At 43.3% G+C, this 23,482-nt stretch overlaps 1 protein-coding gene across 3 annotated transcripts in view; it reads right to left on the minus strand.

Moving 5' to 3' along the window:
• Positions 1-18,441, minus strand: part of LOC114552773 (kinase suppressor of Ras 1) — a 70,169-nt gene extending 51,728 nt beyond the window's left edge. For 2 of the 3 annotated variants that reach the window (XM_028573820.1, XM_028573819.1), the window contains exon 1: positions 17,973-18,441. In XM_028573820.1, coding sequence (XP_028429621.1) covers positions 17,973-18,164 — 192 coding nt within the window. In that variant the 5' untranslated portion in view covers positions 18,165-18,441. The remainder of the gene's footprint in view (positions 1-17,972) is intronic. The other variant, XM_028573821.1, reaches the window with a different exon arrangement.
• Positions 18,442-23,482: the final 5,041 nt, after the last annotated feature.

The following is a 23,482-nucleotide window of genomic DNA, read 5'->3' on the forward strand; positions in this document are numbered from 1 at the left end:
CATGTGGGCTTAGCCCAAAACAAAAAGGGCCCTTCTTATTGTCTAGGTTTCCTTGACATTGTGTCTATATGAGCTTCATTTACAGTGTTAGCAGTTGTCTTTTAGCCAGTGGCTAAGATAAACATCTCAGAACCTCACTTACTGCACAAGAAAAGTCTAAATGCTGAACTTCAATGGTTTAAACAACAGGTTGAGTTCTCTAACACCGTTATAGGGGCTGGCTAAAAAATATTATTTCAACTTTTTTCCAGCAAAATGCAGAAATACTAATTGAATTGGAAAAAAATGGATAGAGAGAGAGAAGAGAGAATATTCCTATTTTGTACCTAACTATTTTGCTTTAGGTTCTAACTAGACTTAAGAGCCTGAGATCAAATAGTTTAATTGCCAACATATGCTTTACTGTAATTGTTGTGCATATGACAATAAACAACTTGAAACATTGTCATCCCTATAACCATACAACCTATAACCGTAGTGTGGCTCTAGACACAAGGTATTCAATGAAAAACATAAAACATGTAGAGAAGCAAGCAACATGCCTCTCATTTAAGTGTTTACAATTACAAACTGTTGTTTTATTCACAATTAATTAAGGACATCATTTATCTAATTTAATGTTTAAATTACATCAACAGTTGTACAGGCTAATCAACTACATGATTTTGTGTAGGCCTACATCTGTGCACTCTAACACAGAGAGAGAGAGAGAGAGAGAGAGAGAGAGAGAGAGAGAGAGAGAGAGAGAGGAAAATAAAATGAGAGAAAACAAGAACAGGCAGTTGGGAAACCACATGGGGTTTTCCTGACTATCATCAACACTTTGCATAGACTGCCTTCCTACGTTAACAGCCTCACATGCTGAAAAAGTTCCACCGTAATGTTGGCTTCAACTGTTTGTCCCATTCAAAACAGCTTAGTTCATCTTTCCAGAACTTGGAACCTCACAGACATTACGTTAATCTGTCATTTCCTCTATATCTTCACTACACTGACAGTTTCACTGGACCAGCAGTATAGCACCAAACATGATGGTTCTGGATCCATGTCTGCAATGAGCTACTGTACAGTAGACGGGTGCACAGAGCAGTGTCAGCACCCAGAGCTGTGAAGTCAAGCAGGGAGACATGGAGCTGCAACAGATATGAGCACAGGGGTGCCAACTCTGCTCAACTAGTTATGACCCAAACACGGTGTTTCCTTTAGGATTTTTTTTTAGCAGTGGGGGCAGGTCCGAACATTGACATATAGGCTAAGCATTCTGTAGCAAATAACGATAAACCCACTATTAATTACATTATCTTAATGCAGTGTAGAGCTGGGCAATATATCGATATTATATCGATATTGTGATATGAGACTAGATATCGTTTTAAATTTTGGATATCGTAATATCATGATATGACATAGTTGTTGTCTTTTCCTGGTTTTAAAGGCTGCATTACAGTAAAGTGATGTCATTTTCTGAACTTACCAGACTGTTTTATTACAAATGTTCTCCGACATGCACTCTAACTCTAATGCAGCCCTATTTCTGATACCGTGGGGCGCAGAAATGTTGCTGTGGGGGGCCGCCACGGTCAAATCAACATAGAGGAAACACTGCAAACACAATAATACAACCCCAAATATACACTAAGGGTGCTTTTACACCTGCCTCATTTAGTTTGGTTGAATTGCACAAGATGTAGTATGTTTCCCCTTTGGTGCGGTTCCTTTGGGCAGGTGTGAATGCAGCAGTTGCACTCGTATGCGCACCAAAAGTGGACCAAACAAGCATAGGTCTCAGTAACCTTTCAATTGAATTTGTGGTGAGAACGTGATCCGACCTGGCACCGCTCCAACTATTCAATTCAATTCAATTCAATTTTATTTTATTTATAGTATCAAATCATAACAGAGTTATCTCGAGACACTTTACAGATAGAGTGGGTCTAGACCAAACTCTATAATTTACAAAGCCCCAACAATTACAGTAATTCCCTCAAGAGCAAGCATTAGCAGTAGCTATTGCGACAGTGGCGAGGAAAAACTCCCTTGTAGGAAGAAACCTTGGCAGACCCAGAGCACTCAGAAAGTCTGAGCTACACGTCTCCTGTAATCAGGTGTGCTTTGCAATCTCCGATGCAGATTTCTCTAATACAGATGATGCTGTGTCATTAATAAAATAGTCATGACAAAAGACTTTTCCATATTTTCTTTGTCAGCAATTATAACGCTAACGTTACCTAGCTTGTTTGGTAGCTTGTTTAATATCTTGTTGGATAGTTTGTTAGCTGTTCTATTATTTGCCTTTACCCACTTAGTCATTATATCCACATTACTGATGATTATTTATCAAAAATCTCATTGTGTAAATATTTTGTGAAAGCACCAATAGTCAACACTACAATATCGTTGTGGTATCGATATCGAGGTATTTGGTCAACAATATTGTGATTTTTGATTTTCTCCATATCGCCCAGCCCTACTTGCCACCCAACAGAAAATGACCTGGATGGCTTGTTAGTTAGCTTGCTTGCTATGAGGCTCAGTTCTCAGTTCAGCCTCATCTGTATTAGAGAAAAGAATCACTTCTTCCAATGTTTGAAGTGAATAAAATCGTCTGCCAGCCTTACTTGAGTTCCACAACTATACTACACTATTCTCTACAACTGTACTATTTTGAATATATTATCTGTGTCACTTTCAAAAATTGCTAGAGATATTTCATGTTTATTGTCCCCCTCGACTGTTAGATGAAATTTACACCCATGGGTGCACATTCATTGTGCATGTTCATGTATGTGTATGCACGTGCACTTGCTTGTCATTTGCATGTCATTTGTAAGCGTATTGTGGAGTTGAGCGTTGTTTGCAATCAGCTGCACTGGAGAGAGGTGTGGGGATAGCTCATTAGAGCAGTGCCAGGTGACTTTATTGTCTTAGCTAATTCTTGTTGGACCAATTCCACTCTCCCTTTATATGCAGTAGCGTGCTGGAGCTTCAGCTGGCAGCCGTAGGAGCTGAGAGGGGCTGCTTTGAATTGTTTGTGTGTTTTTGTGGGTGTTTTTTCTTTTCCGTTGATATCCAGGACGATTACGGATTTTTAATGTTGGAAAATTGGTAGTCAAGTGAGGAGTGGAAAGGGACAAGTTTGGCCGACGGCCTGAATAGACCCGGTAAGACTGTCTGTTCCGCTTCTGCTGGATTGCTGTACCAAAGGTCCTAAACCGTGGAACATCGATAAATCTGTCAGAATATACCTTTTTTACAGCAGACATTTTGACTTGTCATAGTAGGAAAAGCTCGGCTAAATTCCATCAAGTGTCCCAGTAAGTTATTTCACAGGGGCTCTCCTAAGTCGAATGCAGCCATCATAAATGGTTTCTATGGCAGGGAGGGAGACTGACTTGCATGGAGTTTAGTGGGGAAGATGAGAGAAGGGTGGATGAATGGAAAACGGTTGAGAAAAAGAAGAGAGATACAAATGCACGTAAGAGAGTGAAAAAGAAGTAGCGGTAGCTCAGGCGGAACAGAGAGTGAGGGGAGAGAAGATAAAGAGAAAGATTCAAGAGCAGAAATTGTGAATGTTGTGGTGAGATTTGAGGGAGAGGGGAGTAAAGAAAATGGATCCTCTAAAGTCATTAGAGGGTATATTGGAGAATTATGCCAGAGTTCTAGGAGATGGAAATCTTCTTATAGGTTGTAGCAGTCAAGAGCAGATGGGTAAGGCAAAGAAAATGATTGATAATGGCAAAGTTGAAATTAAAAAAAAGTGGTCAGAGTGGGTGAGCAGAGGTCTAGTGGGTGCACGGGGGTAATAAGTGGAGTACCTATAACAGTTAGCATGCAGAGTCTGGTGGAGAACATGAGGGTGCAGAATAGGTCTGTAAAGAGTGCAAAAATAATGAAAGGGGCAGCTGAGAAAAGGGGCACAGAGACCATTTTGATAGAGTTTGACAAAAAGGTACTTCCAGAGGAGATATTCTTACATGACATACAGTGTAAGGGAGTTTTTGCCTAAGCCAATGAGATGTTATAATTGCCAGGATTTTGGACATATTGCCAAAATGTGCAAATGCAAGAGAAGATGTGCTAGGTGTGGGGGTGAGCATGAATACAGGAAAGTGCGGTGATGGAGTGAGACCAAAGTGCTGTAATTGTGGAGGCAATCACAATGTAGCCTACCGGGGATGTGAGTTATTGGAAAAAAGAAGTGGAAGTGCAGAAGATGAAGGGGAAGGAAAAAGTTTCATATGCCGATGCAGTAAAGTTGGTACAGATGAAAAATCAGAGGAAGGAAGCTGAATATAATAAATAACAGTTGGCAGTAGTGGAAAATAAATATAAAAAGAAAGAGTGGATAGAAAAGATAAAACTTGTTACTTATATAGCAGGAGTAATAAATGCAACATACGGGATCAAATGTAAAACAGAAAGGATTCAGGTCATTGCAAAAGCCGCAGAACATCATTTGGTTATGAAAGGATTAAAGTGGGAAGAAGTGAATGATGAACTTAAGAGTGCAGTCAAGTCAAGAGACAGCACGTATGGATTAATACTACTAATGATTTTAGTCCTTCAGTGGAATGCAAGAAGCCTCTTAGCAAATGGACAAGACTTCAAGCTGTTCATAGGTAGTAAGAAAGAGAAACCATATGTTATCTGTATCCAAGAGTCATGGCTAAAGCCTAATTTAGATTTAATTATCAGTTAGAAGAGATAGGGAAGATGGTGGAGGGGGAAGTTGTGTTACATTTGTAAGGCAGTGGATTCCATACAGTGTTAGGTGTAGGGGTGGAACAGAATATGTGGCAATAGAGATGTGGGGTGAGATTAGAAAGTTTGTAATTGTAAATTATTACAACCCATGTAAGAGACTGGAATTAAATAGACTTGAAGAAGTAGAGGGGTTGAACAGACGTAATGTGGTATGGTGTGGAGTAGAGCTGGGCAATATATCGATATTATATCGATATTGTGATATGAGACTAGATATCGTCTTAAATTTTGGATATCGTAATATTGTGATATGACATAGTTGTTGTCGTTTCCTGGTTTTAAAGGCTGCATTACAGTAAAGTGATGTCATTTTCTGAACTTACCAGACTGTTGTAACTGTTCTATTATTTGCATTTACCCACTTAGTCATTATAGCCACATTACTGATGATTATTTATCAAAAATCTCATTGCGTAAATATTTTGTGAAAGCGCCAATAGTCAACACTACAATATCGTTGCGGTATCGATATCGAGGTATTTGGTCAAAAATATCGTGATATTTGATTTTCTCCATATCGCCCAGCCCTAGTGTGGAGACTTTAATGCACACAACACACTGGGGGAGTGAGAGGGTGGATAGCAATGGACAAATGATAAAAAAAGAGTTGTTGGATGATAAAAATATGGTCTGCATAAATGATGGAAGTAAAACAAGGATAGACATTAACACAAGAAAGGAATCTGTATGTGATCTCACATTGTTTCCAGTAATATGGCTGCTATCTGTGATTGGAGTGTATATCGGAAAGGAACTATAGGCAGTGATCATTACCCAGTGTTATGTAAGGTTAATATGAAAAGGGCAGCGATTACACATAGCAGGGTGAGGGGGGGGAAGTGGATGTTTGGGAAAGCGGAATTAGAGAAGTTCTACTCTTACTCTATACAGGGTATAAAAGTAGCTGCATTGGCATCCATTCCCAAAAATAAGGGTAAAGGAATGAGTAAAGTGGTGCCATGGTGGGACGACAAATGTAAAAAAGCTGTAAAGGATAGGAATAAAGCATTCAAGTTTGTTAAAAGAATACATACAGTTCAGGCAATGATTCAGTATAAAAAGGCAAAGGCAGTAGTCAGAAGAACAATAAGGCGAACAAAGAGAGAATACTGGACGAAGTATAGACCTTTTTCACGGCAGACATGTTGACATGTCATAGAGTAAAAGCACAGGTGTATTCAAAACCATTAATGATGGCTGCATTCCACTTAGGAGAGGTCCTGGTATTGTGCACACTGACTCCCTGAAATAGCTTACTAGGACACTTGATGGAATTGAGCCATCGTTAAGGTTATCAATTTCAGCTGTGCTTTTCCTACTATGACAAGTCAAAATGTCTGAAAAAGGTCCATAGTGACTCAATTGGGAGCTCCACTAAGGTATGGGGAGATATGGAGGATGATTAGGAAAATGGGTGGGGCTAGGAGAGAATGGAGTTATCCGGTTTTGAATGATGGGGAGGAGGTTGCGGTAACCAATAAAGAAAAGGCTGAGATAATGGTTAAAAACTTTGTTAAAGTACACAGCTCCAATAATCTGGAAGAAATGGGGAGGAGAGGACGAGAAAAAACCAAGGGGGGAAAATTAGAAGCTTTAAGGAGGAAAGGAAGTGATGAGGGTGAACATAATGTACCTTTTTAGCATGGGAGAGTTAACTCGGGCATTGGCTAATACTGGTAATACTGCACCGGGGAAAGATGGAGTATGCTACATCGTGTTGAAACATCTAAGTATGGAGGGGCTGAGGAAGCTGTTGTGTCTGGTTAATAAAGTATGGGAAGAGGGAAATATCCCAGAGAGCTGGAAGGACGCAATAATAGTTCCAATAAGAAAACCAGGAAAGGATGAAAGTAAGCCAAAGAAATTACAGACCCATTGCCCTTACATCTAATGTGTGTAAATTGATGGAGCGGATGGTTAATGAGATAATTATGTATTACTTGGAAAGGAAAGGTATGATGGCTTCCTATCCGAGTGGATTTAGAAGAGGAATGGCCACTATGGATCCAGCTGTATGTCTGGAAGATGACATAAGAAAAGCCCAGGTAAACAAAGAAACAGTGGCAACAGTGTTTTTTGATGTAGAGAAGGTATATGCCATGCTACGGAGGGAGGGGCTGATGATCAAGATGCACAGGATGGGAATTGGAGGAAACGTTTAATTGGATTGTGGACTTTCTGAGGGGAGAACCATCCAGGTTAAAGTGGGGGCTGAGTTGTCAAGCATGCACATAGTAGAGAATGGGCCACCCCAGGGGAGTAGTTGTTAGTATTACTTTATTCTCTGTTGTGATAAATGATATTTTTGTAAATATACCAGAGGGTATAGGAAGATCTCTGTTTGCTGATGAGGGGACCCTGTGGAAAAAGAGGGAGAACTGTGGGGCATGTAGTTGACAAAATACAGGAAGGAGTTTGACAGGTGGAAGGATGGGGAATTAAATGGGGATTTAAGTTCTCAGGGGAGAAAACAAAGTTGATGCTTTTTACAAAAAAAAGAATTAGAGAAGATAATGAGGTTAAATTGTATGGAAATAAACTTAAGAGAGCAGAGAGAGAGTTTGTTTTTGGGAATATATTTTGACTTTAAATTAACATGAACATGTGAGACAGGTGGAAAATAAATGTAAAAAAGCGATCAATGTCATGAGATGTCTTGCAGGAGTAAAATGGGGAGCTGACTTTATATATATATATATATACAGTACAGACCAAAAGTTTGGACACACCTTCTCATTCAGATGCGTTTCCTTTTATTTTCATGACTATTTACATTGTAGATTCTCACTGAAGGCATCAAAACTATGAATGAACACATTTGGAATTATGTACTTAACAAAAAGGTGTGAAATAACTGAAAACATGTCTTATGCAAGACATGTTCGGTGGGCTGGGGATCTCATCGCTGCTCTTTGCAGATGATGTGGTCCTGATGGCATCATCGGCCTGTGACCTTCAACACTCACTAGATCGGTTTGCAGCCGAGTGTGAAGCAGTTGGGATGAGGATCAGCACCTCTAAATCTGAGGCCATGGTTCTCAGCAGGAAACCGATGGAGTGCCTACTCCAGGTAGGGAATGAGTCCTTACCCCAAGTGAAGGAGTTCAAGTACCTTGGGGTTTTGTTCGCGAGTGAGGGGACAATGGAGCGGGAGATTGGTCGGAGAATCGGCGCAGCGGGTGCGGTATTACATTCAATTTATCACACCGTGGTGGATGGATGGAGTTACAGAGGGGAAGTTTGTAGAAGAACATCAAATTTTTTAAGTGTATTTACAGTGGACCTATATGCTATATTGATGGCTCTGGAATGGATGGGAGAATATAGATCCTATAGAAGGCCCTAGTCTGTAGTGACTCTCTATCTGCCCTGTACAGTCTAAGATCAGGAACATCTAGTCGACAGGATATTCTCTATGAAAACATGACAGCACATGCAGGAATAAGAAGACAAGGTATTAATATTGTATAATGTGGGTTCCTGCTCACATAGGCATTTTGGGTAATGAGAGGGTGGACACGCTAGTCAAGCAAGCAGTGAGGAGGGGAAACATAGACACATAGTTATTAAATATCAAAAACAGAAGGAACGAGCATTGTGTGGGAGGAAATAAACAAAAAGTGGCAACAGCACTGGGAACAACAACAAAAGGGAAGACATTTATATAACATGCAAAATAGTGTTGGTAATGTAAAGAGAGGAGGAGGAAATAGGGAGAATTGGGCATACTTATTTAAATAGTATGCTTTTCATCATGGGGAAACATCCAACAGGGTTGTGTAATAGATGTCAAAAACCAGAACCTGTGCAACATGTTTTAACTTAATGTAGGAAATATATGTTAGAGAGAAGGATCATGATGGAGGGAATGAGAAGAGCAGGACTGAGGGGAAGTGATTGGGAAAACCTACTGGAATGTGGAGGAGGTGAACAACGCAGGAGGTATCTGATTAGTTTGTTAACGGTAGCTGAGTTGTTGGACTGAGAATCTGAGTAACTAGCTGGCAACTGTAGGTGAAAATGTGACACCAGTAGTTGGCGGTAGTGCAACGCAATGAGAAGAAGAAGAAGAAGAAGAAGAAGAAGAAGAAGAAGAAGAAGAAGAAGAAGAAGAAGAAGAAGAAGAAGCCACACACCACAGACAGCAGGAAGCTGTGCCTCTGAGCAGCAGGACTGTGCGTGAGATAACCGAGAAACCAGAAGCGCATGGTCATTGTATGTGCGAGTTTATGTTGTAAATATGTGAGCAATCAGAAAATTTATATTATGGTTTGTGACTTGACTGTCTTGGCTGTGGTTTGTGCAAAGGGTGACCCACAGTGCCAGAAATACTTGCTACGTTTATATTTCACATTCATATATTAGTTTGGGTGGTTTTGTGCAGTGGTGGAGGAAATATTCAGTTATAATATTTTTTTTTACCACACTGTAAAAAATACACTGTTACAAGTAGAGCTCGGCAATATATCGATATTATATCGATAACGTGATATGAGACTAGATATTGTCTTAGATTTTGGATATCGTTATATCGTGATATGACATAGTTGTTGTCTTTTACAGGCTGCATTACGGTAAAGTGATGTCATTTTCTGAACTTACCATACTGTTGTAACTGTTCTATTATTTGCATTTACCCACTTAGTCATTATATCCACATTACTGATGATTATTTATCAAAAATCTCATTGCGTAAATATTTTGTGAAAGCGCCAATAGTCAACACTACAATATCATTGCGGTATCGATATCGAGGTATTTGGTCAAAATTATTGTGATATTTGATTTTCTCCATATCACCCAGCCCTACAAGTAAAAGTCCTGCATGGAAAATGGTACTTAAGTAAAAGTGTGTAAGTATCATCAGGAAAAATTTACGTAATTAAAGTATTACAAGTAAAATTAAGATGCAGTAAAATCCTCACATTTTAGAAACGTAATGATCAAAACAGTTCTGTTGATCAACCAAGTGTTTAATAACTGTATATTGACTCTTAACTACATTTTGCATTGCATTTTATATAGACTTTTCATACTCATTGACCTACATCACTAACTAAAGATGCACCGATAGACCGTCCGGTGACCGGAATTGGCCGGTTTTCACGTGCTCGGCCATGACCGGTGACCGGCAGGTCAGTCTGACATATGCCGATTTCATGCCAGTCAACGCTACAATTAACCGACAACATAAGTTATACGAGTTACAGTTCTCAGACAAGGACGCACGCACACACAGACGCGACAGTACAGTCTCTTTTTTCTTTCTCTCAACTTTTCTGCCGTGTCGCGCGTACTCGCTCGCGGTGTGAAGCGCGTGTCTGAATTAACCTGCAACGTGTCAACTGTTTGGAAATTCTTCAGTGTGTGCAGAAGATAACAAGTTTGCAATATGCAACACCTGCAAGGAAAAAGTAGGGCGTGGAGGGACGACACCAAAAACCAAAATCACATTTTTTTTGTTGGATATTGGATGTGAAAAGAAGGAAATGGTTCTTTAGATGTGTGTGAATTTCCCACACCAGGAGTAATTTATATAGTTCTATTTTATAGTGATTATCTGTTAAAAAAAAAAATTCTACGCTCTGTGCAAAATGTTCTGTTAAAGAAAAGATAGCAAATAAATATTTGTGTGTGCTGTCAAGTGGTTAGAATAAATGCAATCGGCTAAAATCGGTATCGGCTGGCCTAACTCAATGAAAATCGGAATCGGCCTAGAAAGTTGTAATCGGTGCATCTCTATCACTAACTAGACCACAACTTGCACTAACTGTATATTGACTCTTCACTACATCTCAGCAGTGTTATAGACTGTCTATTCATGTATATTGTGTTGTTATTACCTTATTACTTTCGCATATCCTCCGACTTTCTTACACATCCCTTCGCGCCGGCTTTGTAATGCCTACCTAATCTGCACTTCATGTAGCCTATTGTATTCTGTTTTCTTGTATTTTATTGTATGTCAAACTGTATGTTGTCTTGCACGCTTATGCTTTTCTTGGTCAGGTCGTCGTTGCAAATGAGAACCTGTTCTCAACGGCCTACCTGGTTAAATAAAAAATAAATAAAATAATGGTCTAATCATGTTGTTATATTGTTGGCTAGTTTCATTTATAATCAAAACATCAGATTTTATAAACTACATGTGTTTTGTGTGCAGAAATCTTAAGTAACTAGTAACTAAAGCTGTCAGATGTAACTGTAGTGGAGTAAAAAGTACAATATTTCTCTCTGAAATGTAGAGTAGAAGTAAATGTAAAGTTTTTATATAGCGCTTTTCTAGTCACAACGACTACTCAAAGCGCTTTAACATTGTACAGGAACCATTCACCATTCACACACATTGTGGCCGAGGCTGCCGTACAAGGTGCCACCTGCTTGTTTGATAATCATTCACACCCATTCTCGGGGTTCAGCGTCTTGCCCAAGAACACTTCAACATGGGACTGCAGGGCCAAGGATTGAACCACCAACCTTCCAATTGGCAGGTAACCGCTCTACCACTGAGCCACAGCTGCCCCAGTAGAAAGTGGCATGAAAAGAAAAGACTCAAGTAAAGTACAAGTACCTCAAATTTGTACTTCGGTAGAGTACTTGAGTAAATGTACGTGGTTCCACCACTGGTTTTGTGTTTTATTGATCTGCTGCATTTTAGTGTAGTGTCCTGAGACAGCTTAAAGACACACTGCCGTGACTTGTGAAAGTGTGGAGGAACCTCTTTTGTTATTAGTGGTGAATGACATAACTGATTCTCCGTGAACCATCACCTTATCGTGGTGGAGAGGTTTGTGTGTCTCTGTGAACCTGAGGGCTGTGTTGTCTGGAGCTTTGTGCTCCTGGTAGGGTCTCCCAAGGCAAAGTGGTCTCAGGTGAGGGGCCAGACAAAGAATGGTTCAAAAACCCCAATGAAGAAGCAAGGTAGAGATGGAGTGACCCTGCCCGGAGGAAGCCCGGGGCCCCCGTCTGGAGCCAGGCCCAGACGGCGGGCTCGTCGGCGAGCGCCTGGTGGCCGGGTTTGCCACGGAGCCCGGCCGGGCACAGCCCGAACAAGCTACGTGGCTCCCATCTCTCCAGCCCATGGGCCCACCACCTGTGGGAGGAACCGTTGGGGTCGGGTGCGATGCCACATGGGTGGCAGTGAAGGTCAGGGGCCTCGACGGACCAGACCCGGGCGGCAGACGCTGGCTCTGGGGACGTGGAACGTCACCTCTCTGTGGGGGAAGGAGCCGGAACTGGTGCGGGAGGTGGAGCGCCACCGGTTAGATCTGGTGGGGCTTACCTCACGCACAGTCTCGGTTCTGGAACCATACTCCTGGATAGGGGTTGGACTCTTTTCTTCTCCGGAGTTGCCCAGGGTGTGAGGCGCCGGGCGGGTGTGGGGATACTCACAAGCCCCGGCTGGCGCCGCTGTGTTGGAGTTTACCCGGTGGACGAGAGGGTCGCCTCCCCACGCCTGCGGGTTGTGGGGGAAAACTCTGACTGTTGTTTGTGCATATGCACCAAACAGGAGTTCGGAGTATTCGGCCTTCTTGGAGACCTTGACTGGAGTCCTGCATGGGGCTCCAGTGGGGACTCCATTGTTATGCTGGGGGACTTCAACGCACACGTGGGCAATGATGGAGACACCTGAGAGGCGTGATTGGGAGGAACGGCCTCCCTGATCTAAACCAGAGTGGTTGTTTGTTGTTGGACTTCTGTGCTAGTCATGGATTGTCTATAACGAACACCATGTTCGAACATAGGGATGCTCATAAGTGTACCTGGTACCAGAGCACCCTAGGTCAAGGTCAATGATCGATTTCATAATTGTTTCATCTGATCTGAGGCCGTATGTTTTGGACACTCGGGTGAAGAGAGGGGCAGAGCTGTCAACCGATCACCATCTGGTGGTGAGTTGGGTCAGGGGTGGGGAAGACTCTGGACAGACCTGGTAAGCCCAAACGTGTAGTGCGGGTAAATTGGGAACGTCTGGAGGAGGCCCCTGTCCGACAGACTTTCAACTCACACCTCCGGGCGGAGCTTTTCGTGCATCCCTGTGGAGGCTGGGGGCATTGAACCCGAGTGGACAATGTTCAAAGTTTCCATTGCTGAAGCTGCGGCGAGGAGCTGTGGTCTTAGGATCTTAGGTGCCTCAAGGGGCGGTAACCCACGAACACCGTGGTGGACACCAGTGGTCAGGGAAGCCGTCCGATTGAAGAAGGAGTCCTTCCGGGATATGTTATCTCGGAGGACTCCGGAGGCAGTTGCAGGGGTACCGAAGGGCCCGAAGGGCTGCAGCCTCTGCCGTGAAAGAGGCAAAGCAGCGGGTGTGGGAGAAGTTTGGAGAAGACATGGAGAAGGACTTTCGGTCGGCACCAAAGTGTTTCTGGAAAACTGTTCGCCACCTCAGGAGGGGGGGAAGGGGAACCATCCAAGCTGTGTACAGTAAGGATGGGACACTGTTGACCTCCACTGAGGAGGTAATAGGGCGGTGGAGGGAGCACTTTGAGGAACTCCTGAATCCGACTAATACGCCCTCTATGTTAGAGGCAGAGCTGGAGGATAACGGGGATTGTCGCCGATTTCCCAGGCGGAAGTCACTGATGTAGTCAAACAACTACACAGTGGCAAAGCCCCGGGATTGATGAGATCCGTCCAGAAATGCTCAAGGCTCTGGGTGTGGAGGGGTTGTCCTGGTTGACACGCCTCTTCAACATTGCGTGGAAGTCTGGGACGGTGCCAAAGGAGTGGCAGACTGGGGTGGTGGTTCCTCTTTAAAAAAAGGGGGACCAGAGGGTGTGTGCCAATTATAGGGGTATCACACTTCTCAGCCTCCCTGGTAAAGTCTACTCCAAGGTGCTGGAAAGGAGGGTTCGGCCGATAGTCGAACCTCGGGTTGAGGAGGAACAATGCGGATTCCGTCCTGGTCGTGGAACAACGGACCAGCTCTTCACTCGCAAGGATCCTGGAGGGAGCCTGGGAGTATGCCCAACCGGTCTACATGTGTTTTGTGGATTTGGAGAAAGGCGTATGACCGGGTCCCCGGGAGATACTGTGGGAGGTGCTGCGGGAGTATGGGGTGAGGGGGTCTCTACCAGGGCCATCCAATCTCTGTATGACCAAAGTGAGAGCTGTGTCCGGGTTCTCGGTAGTAAGTCGGACTCGTTTCAGGTGAGGGTTGGCCTCCGCCAGGGCTGCGCTTTGTCACCAATCCTGTTTGTAATATTTATGGACAGGATATCGAGGCGTAGTCGGGGTGGGGAGGGGTTGCAGTTTGGTGGGCTGGGGATCTCATCGCTGCTCTTTGCAGATGATGTGGTCCTGATGGCATCATCGGCCTGCGACCTTCAGCACTCACTGGATCGGTTCGCAACCGAGTGTCAAGCGGTTGGGATGAGGATCAGCACCTCTAAATCGGAGGCCATGGTTCTCAGCAGGAAACCGATGGAATGCCTTCTCCAGGTAGGGAATGAGTCCTTACCCCAAGTGAAGGAGTTCAAGTACCTTGGGGTTTTGTTCGCGAGTGAGGGACAATGGAGCGGGGAGATTGGTCGGAGAATCGGGCGCAGCGGGTGCGGTATTGCATTCAATCTATCGCACCGCCAGACGAAAAGAGAGCTGAGCCAGAAGGCAAAGCTCTCGATCTACCGGTCAGTTTTCGTTCCTACCCTCACCTATGGTCATGAAGGCTGGGTCATGACCGAAAAGAACGAGATCCAGGGTACAAGCGGTCGAAATGGGTTTCCTCAGGAGGGTGGCTGGCGTCTCCCTTAGAGATAGGGTGAGAAGCTCAGTCATCCGTGAGGAGCTCGGAGTAGAGCCGCTGCTCCTTTGCGTCGAAAGGAGCCAGTTGAGGTGGTTCGGGCATCTGGTAAGGATGCCCCCTGGGCGCCTCCCTAGGGAGGTGTTCCAGGCACGTCCAGCTGGGAGGAGGCCTCGGGGAAGACCCAGGACTAGGTGGAGGGATTATATCTCCAACCTGGCCTGGGAACGCCTCGGGATCCCCCAGTCGGAGCTGGTTAATGTTGCTCGGGAAAGGGAAGTTTGGGGTCCCCTGCTGGAGCTGCTCCCCCCGCGACCCGACACCGGATAAGCGGACGAAGATGGATGGACATAACTGATGTCTGACATCATGAACCTTTGACTGTCCCCTGTCTGAACTCTAGAACCTTTGACTGTCCCCTCCTATAGATATATTTTCCCTATTGATGCAACGTGATATCATGACTTTGCCTAAACATACACACCAAGTGGCATGTTATCTGTACACATTTTGACCACCCCGACCAACTATGTGGATTTTCGCCCTTTCATACTACTCGCTACGTAGCAAGTAGTGTGAGGTTGGTCGGGGTGGTGGATCGGTCAAACACAGGACTTTCACCCACGTTTCCTAAACTCAACCGTTGCTTTGTTTTTCACTAAACCCAATCCTGTTCTTCTTTTCCTAAACCCAACCAGTTCTTCTCTTCCTAAACCTAACCCATCCGCTGTATACAGCGCTCAAAATGCGTACAGATAACACGCCACTTGACTTTAGAAAGTGCCGCGTATGTTTACGCGATAACACGCCACGGCATGTGGCTTTAGAAAGTGTTGTGTATGTTTACGCCAAGTCATGATGTGAGGTTGCAGACTGCCGTCCGCTGTATACAGCGTAGACATACACGCGGACGGCTCAAAAATCAATTCACGCGCAATCGCAAGGTAATGTAAGTCAATGGAGGCCAAACGGCGTTGACAAACATCGCTAAAAAGTGAGTATGCATCTTGATAACACGCCAAAATGGCATACGAATTACTTAATGAGATCAGTCTGATTGATGCCATGTTCATTGTGCTTGCACCATTTTCTAGAATTCCGTCCAAAATCCAGTCATTTGCAACATTTGACATTAACATTCTGTGGGCCTCAGTAATGAATTCATAAAGAGGCACCAGGGACAGGCAGAGGTAAATGAAAGGACAGGAAATGAAAAAAAGGAACTGTGAACCACAGTTCAAGTACATCACACCTCCCTCGCTCTTCCATCTGTAAAGTGAGCCCCCGGCACAGCAACATGCATGTCTCCCACGGCCTTTCACGATTTAATTTGATTTTCTCAACAAACAGGACCTGCTCAGAATGCGTGGGAGGGAGCCACGGCTAAATTTAGCTTCTTACCACAGACATGTACACAACAAGGGCTCAGCCCGAGGGAGTGATCAGCAGTAGTCACTCCTTAGCTACACCACACACTGCTCTGGTGCTTCAAATGCCTCAAGCACAAAATCAGACAGGAAATTCAATTTGTATTTATTTTTTTTAACCTGGGGGCTGTTTCACAAAAGCAGAATTTATAGACCCAGGATAAAGCGATAAAGCGAGGCTTGACCTAGTCTAATCTGTGCAGCCTGGGTTGAGCCAGGCTGAAGTAATTCTGATAGATGCACGTTCAGGGCTTTCTTTAACAGTCAAGGCTAAATTGAGCCAGGATAATCCGCTATCTAGGTTTTGACAAATAGCCCTCGGGCCATTTACCAGATCTGTGTTGTCAATGAAAACTTTTTTTGACAACATTTGGACAACATAAAAGTTTTAACTAATGATAAATGTGATGAAAATAAAATCACCACCCTGGTACTGACTCACAACTGAACCAAACACTGTACACTAGAAGACAAATGGTTGGGCTTAATGACATCATGAAATGTCTTTAAACAGTGTCACGTGCACTGTGTGTGTGTGTGTGTGTGTGTGTAAATATTTTCCTAGACCCACCTGCAGGATCTTACACAGAGGCAGTTTTGAGTACTTTGACAGGTGGTTATGTCTGTGGACAGATATGTGACAGATATAGCAGATTTGGCGTTTAGTTTATAATGGTGGCCTCTGGGAAAAATGCTTTTTGGCAGCTCAACAGCATGGCTGAGTGGCAGCGTTGGAACCAGCTGTCTTCATCCATCTATGAATGGTTAAACAGTCTTGCTTTGAGACATTTTTATTCCTATTTTAACGATCTAAGCGCGTGGCTCAGGTGCGTTTAGGGCGTGTACGAATCTACTTTTGCTAGTTTAACGGCGGGGGAAAAAGGGTCCGTGCGCCAGGCGCGTGGTTCAAAGGGGTTGTACTTCACTAAACCTGCTTTCTCAAACAGACCCCAGAACACACCTATCCTGTAAGACCAGCACGCCCATGGGCGCAGGTGCATTTGCTATTTAAAACGACGTGGCCGCTGGACGGGAAATTGACAACTGCGTCGGTCTTAAACTAGCAAAGGCACTTGCGTCGGGCTTTGCGCCGCGCCGTGTGCAAGATAGGGCCCTTTATGTCATCAGGGTCCTCGGTTTAGAGCGATAGGTTTGCAAATGTATTTAAGTTGGGTACTTTGGGGGAGCCTGGGTAGCTCACCTGGTAGAGCGTGCGCCCCATGCTCATTCCTCAGTCCCTCAGTATGTCAGTACCCCCTCCCTCCCCCCTTTCGTGTCGAAGCTGTGCTATTAATAAAGGCCTAAAATGCCACAAAAGGTTGGTACTTTGTTCACAGGTCGTGCTGGTAGCAACCACAGTATATTTTATTTGGGAGAGTTTAATAGTGTAAAGCGACACACAAGACCTAACATCCTGTCATGCGTTGGCCTATTAATAACATTAACAAGTGTCTCACTAAGCCATGCCAGTGTGACAGTGAGCCAGTGCATAATACCAGCACCCTGAAACTGAAGCAGCGAAATGGAATTCAGCCATAATTCATTGTATTATTTACACCCGTGCTTTTTCAGTAGCCTAGCTAATAACAATCTATAGACACCTCAAACCTTCCCTTTGGAATAGGCCTACATGCGAGACTTGTCACTCTGTTTAAAGTTAAACACTGTTATGCACCATATAACGAATAGAACGTATTACTATTTTTTGGGTAACAGCAATCAAAACATACAAATAATAGCCTATTAAAATGTGTGTGTGTAGCCTGATGTGTAATCATATATCTATGATGTGTAACGAGAAAAACCGTTTAGTGAACATCTGTGACAGGTGACAGAATCGACTGGGTGACAGAATACGACGAAGCTCCCGTTTCCAGTTAGGCCTACTTGTGGGCTAAAGGGGTGTAACAAGCAAGAAAGCTGGCAGACTTTTCACACGCTGTCTGCGGTACCGTTGGCTACCATTACAGAACTCGTTGGAGGCTCGAGCCCCAGAGCAGGAGCGCGAGCAGCGCATTTCCTCTACCGTAGCCTACCTCTAAAGAGCGGATCTCCCGCCGGGTGAAGTCGCTGGATGCGGCGCAACTGGTCCTGAGAGCCCGCAGACTGGAGAGGGAGATGTCCACCAGGTTCTGGATGAGTCGGCACTGCTGCAGAGCCTCCCGGGCCCCGTCGCTTTCTGTCCTGCTGTGGACCATGCTGTCTCCTCTGGCCGTGTCTCTGTCCATTCCCTTTACATCGGCGCGGCTTGTGTCACACAGCGACCTGAAGACGAGTCGCACACTGCTGCTGCTTCCTTTAAAGCCAGCATTGTCTCAAAGCCGTTTCCGCGTTTGGGTCTCCCACAGCCTCCTTTACCGAGCTAACCGAAGGAAGAACAAGACGGCACAAGTTTAACGCTGTTGTAACCTACACATTTAACCAAAGACTCAAACATGTGTTGAGCAAACATTGAGGATAAGTCAATAGATTAATAAAGCACTGAAAAAAAGTTAAAAGTGCTTTAGAGAGATACAAAAAAATAAATAAAAAATACAATCAAATGATTACACGAAAAAGTTAATGGAGCTACATAAGAAATGGAAAACAGAGAATGTAGGCCTATCTGTAATTCTCTAACAAAATATCAGTGGAGGGGGAATATGTGTGGTGGGGGGGTGGGGGTGCTATATTCCATATTGGGGCAACAATTTTTAAATGCAATATGGATGCATTTAAGGGATGATACATTAAAGGTCCCATGGCATGAAAATGTCACTTTATGAGGTTTTTTCAATGTGCAGGTTGGACACCCCTATACAGCATAGTGTATATTAATGATAAACAACTACATTTTCAAAACTGGAGGAATATATAACCGCCATAAACGATATTTTGAGATAAAATTGTAATAAAATAACTTCCGCATCTATCTATCACTGACCGGAAGTGACGTAACGCGAGGGAGTCTGGTCAAGTTCATGCTCAAATTACAATGGACGTGGATGAAGAAACCGAGCTCTCCAAAGTTGGCGAGCATGCCTATGATGGCCCACAGGCCTATAATTATGAGCCTCCTAGGCGAGATAGAGGTCAGGGGGAGATTAGGGGGGAGATCAGGGGGAGGAACAATGGGCAGAAAAGAGACGTAGAGTTGCGAACCAGTTGCGAATAGGGCAAGTGACTTGGTGAGTTACTGTGTAGTATGGTGGCTAACTCTGGTTCATCTAGGCTAGTACATTGGTGTTATACAATAAATCTGCTTTAGCAAACATACTTTCGACCTTGTTTTAGATTAAAACACGTGAGATTGTCTTAATTTAAGCCAGCAACGTTTTGTCTTGTGATATTCTACAACCTAAGATTTTAACGCTCAGACAGCTGTGGAGTCCATCCAAGCCATGGATGTATTAAGAGAAGCAGGTTAGCACTAGCACAGAATCGTTTTGTTGGCTAGGTGCTTGTGCGGACATTGTGAGGCAATGCGTCAGCGGTGGACAGCCTGTGTTGTCGAGAGGTGGATGCCTACTGGGCACTAGTTGAGGGTTTAGTCCCGGCCATGGACATTACCTGCCTGACGCTCCATCCCGGCTTTGATGCCTGCTGCCTCAACCCGTTCTCGCTGCAGGTAGCATACCTCAACTTCAGGCAGGAGTATGGCCCTCTCCAAGCCAACAGACCACAGTATGTTTAGATGAGAGTAATTTATAATACTATTATACACTTCTATTATAGTCGTCAGTTTTTTACACAAATAAACTATCAAAATAATGTACATACTGTAACTACTTATATATAGCCATATTCTACTGCTCTTTATACTATTCCTCATGCACATACAGTACACTTATTCTTACGTTACCGTTTCTGCACTACAATGTTACTGTTACCACACTGCACATATGTCTATATGGTTCATACTGAATATCCATATTTATTCCGTTTTTGTTATAATATATTCTGTTAATACCCTGCATATATATCTATATTCTTACTAATATGTTACTCCTACTACATTGCACATATCTATACATGTTGTTAATTACTTACTTATACATATTTGATTTTGTTTCACTTCTGGTTGGACACAAACTGCATTTTGTTGTCTTTGTACTTGTGCTCTGCACAATGACAATAAAGTATAATCTAATCTAATCTAATGTGCATTATTGATGCTGAGGGATTAGCAGATTTTTCAACTCTGATGTGCATACATACCTTTATGGAATAAAATAACTGAAAATGTTACATCAAATAAGTATCACTCAATATCAACATTGCACCCCTATCATTCTCTAGGCAATTCCCATACACAGCCTACAGGCAGGTGGTCCGATAGACCTATGGGTTTCTGGGCAGGGAGATCAGGAAGGCGATACCAGCTTGTGTTGTGGCCGCAATCAGGAGGCAGTTTCCAAAGGAAGGGAGGCAATCAATAAATATATTTTGTTTTCACAAAATGAACACAATCACAAAGTGTCTTGTTGTATAAAATGTATTCATATTTTCATTGATAGTAACTAGGAGTGTTGGGCAAGTTACTTCCAAAATTTAATTCATTATAGATTACTAGTTATTGTCATTTCAGAGTAATTAGTTATATTACAGTCTCTGAATTGTAATGCTTTACACTACTTTTGTATTACTTTAGTTTGACTTGGCAGGTAGCTTGTGAATTTCACCACCAGATCAATAAAGTCTCATCTTTATCAACTTTAATACATCATAACAAGAGTTCTCTCAAGACACTTTACAAATAGAGTAGGTATAATTGACACTATAATTTGGAGATGTTACACTATAATTTACAGGGACCCAACAATTCTAGTAATTCCCCCAAGAGCAAGCGTTCAGTGCGACAGTGGCGAGGAAAACCTCCCTCTCAGGAAGAAACCTGGGACAGACCCAGGCTCTTGGTAGGCGTTGTCTGACGGTGTCAGTTGGGGGTGTGATGAACAGTGGCAATAATAGTCACAATAAAGCTAATTGAACTACGACTATAAATAGCAGTTGCAGTAGTTCATGGTGTAGCAGGGCGTTACAGGACGTAGCAGGGAACTGCACGGCATAGCAGGTTGTAGCAGGACCACGACGACAGCTGCAGCCATGATTTAGGGGCCACCCAAGTCCAAGGAAAACTGCTAGGCAAAAAAAAAAAAAAAAAAAAAAAGATTTGCACAACATCACATAGTCAGTGGTCTCAACACATACAACCTAATACAGTCCAGTATGAAATGTCTTCTTCCTACCATTAGAAGTAATTTGTAAATGTTTATGTGTCATATACAGCGACTGATAGATGCAAGTTACACTACCTGATGAGCTTTGCAGACATCTGATGTTGCACTGTGACCCACGACAAAGCAATAATGGCCCAGGATCCTGTAGAGAGAAGCCCTCTGTCAGGTGCATCTATCCCTTCATTACTGGCTCCACGCTCTGCCAAAATCTGAAAAACACGGAGGTTCAAAATCACTCACAAAAATATGATACAAGCTTAGTTACCAACTGGATCAGTAATAATAAAAAAAGAGAAATAAAACCAAAGCAGCTCTGAAGTGTCAAAACCTCTAGTGGCAAAATCTAGGAGATTTCAGCATATTGATTAATATATCAATTTGGACTTTGTAAATTACCAGAGAGTAGCCTACTGGGATACAAAATTGTGCGGGAGAACGGTCTGAATTGAAATGCAGGGGAAACTGGAGTTTTGTGCTAGCTAGCTGCCTGCCAACAGCTCATAGCTAGCTTAATAAAATGCGGGGTAAACGGGGGTGTTTGTGCTAGCTAACTGCCTGCCAACAGCTCATAGCTAGCTTAATAAAATGCGGGGTAAACGGGGGTGTTTGTGCTAGCTAGCTGCCTGCCAACAGCTCATAGCTAGCTTAATGCAAACTGCATTGATTTCAAGGCAGACAATTACGAAAACCTGTTCTAAAGCTCTCTCTCTCTCTGTATACTGAAGCCCTGATGCTAGGAATTTGCAGTCAGCGCATTTTTAATCCAGATGAGGGAATGATTTCAGACGCAATTTTAGCTACTCCTGTCATCAAATCATCAGCTACCAAATGTTTGCTAATACAATAGCCAAGCTAACATGTATGTTACTAGTTAGATGGTGGATTGCCCAATACATACACACTCAAATCACTTCTTTATTCTGAAATTATTAGACTAAAACATTACGAAATCAGCCAAATTAAGAGTTACGAGAATTAAAAGTAAGACTTAATCTGCTAGGAGCTCTTTTTCGGTGCATGGAATTTCTGCAAGTGCTAGCACTTGGTCCTCCAATCTTGCCCACGCCAGATTCAGGTGGTGGACTTGATTCCATCGAGTGCACCGAGGGAACAGCATCGGCAATCAGCCTCGCATGGTCCTTACTCCATAATCCCATCCGAAACTCCAACAAATCTCCAGGTCTATAACTCTCCGGAGTGAAATGAGCGCCACAAACGACCGAGTGTGTGGTGACAGACGCGGTAGTGAAGTCTGCTCACTTCACCTGCACAAAACGCGCACAAAACGCACCCAAAAACGAAAAACCTTGCTTTTCCTACAAGGAAAATTATGTACACGATTTCCTGACAGGCTGGACTTTGCGCAACCAGCACAAACACAATAATTTACCATTATGACTTACATAAACTTTCTCTATAGCTCTCTCTCTCTCACCACTGTAGAGTGAGAAGAAACCTATTGTTTACCTCTCCCTACGTCATATGACGCGTTGCTAGCAGGAAAGGCTATTTCAGAGCCTAGCTTAAAAATTGGCACCCTTTCATCGAAATTTCTGCTTTAGGGTTTGTGTAACATAGCAATTTCTACTTATGTGTTTTTAAAAGACCTCTTCAGACAACATTACGTATCAATTCAGTTATGAATTCAACTTGCACATTGCTCATGATTAATGGTGGCATACAATTAAATGTATTAAAGGTCCCATGGCATGAAAATTTCACTTTATGAGGTTTTTTAACATTAATATGAGTTCCCCCAGCCTGTCTATGGTCCCCCAGTGGCTAGAAATGTCGATAGGAGTAAACCGAGCCCTGGGTATCCTGCTCTGCCTTTGAGAAAATGAAAGCTCAGATGGGCCGATCTGGAATCTTCTCCTTATGAGGTCATAAGGAGGAAGGTTACATTCTCTTTCTCTGCTTTGCCCGCCCAGAGAATTTGACCCACCCATGAGAGAGAGTTGGTCAAGGCCACACCCCCACCCTCCACCTTGCCACAAAATAAATAAGAATAACTTATTTTAAGGACATCAATTACAACATAGCCTACAGCCAATATAATATATGGTGAAAATGTGCACCGGACAACTTGGATTTATAAAGCATCTTCTAAACATTTTGTTTCACCTCTTTATCAATCTCGCATTGCAGCGCTGTGGAGTAAATTTAAGTCCGGCTACACCACACAGGATAGGAGAAAAACAAACGCTCTGGGTTGTTTGCATTTCAGTGACTATATATTTAACTTTTAAATGTTTCTGAAACTGAGTAATGTTCCATCTGACAGCAAACGAGACTAAATCAACTAAATGCCGCGCTCTATTTACCTC

The sequence above is a fragment of the Perca flavescens genome, chromosome 3 (genome assembly GCF_004354835.1).
Source record: "Perca flavescens isolate YP-PL-M2 chromosome 3, PFLA_1.0, whole genome shotgun sequence".
NCBI lineage: Eukaryota > Metazoa > Chordata > Actinopteri > Perciformes > Percidae > Perca > Perca flavescens.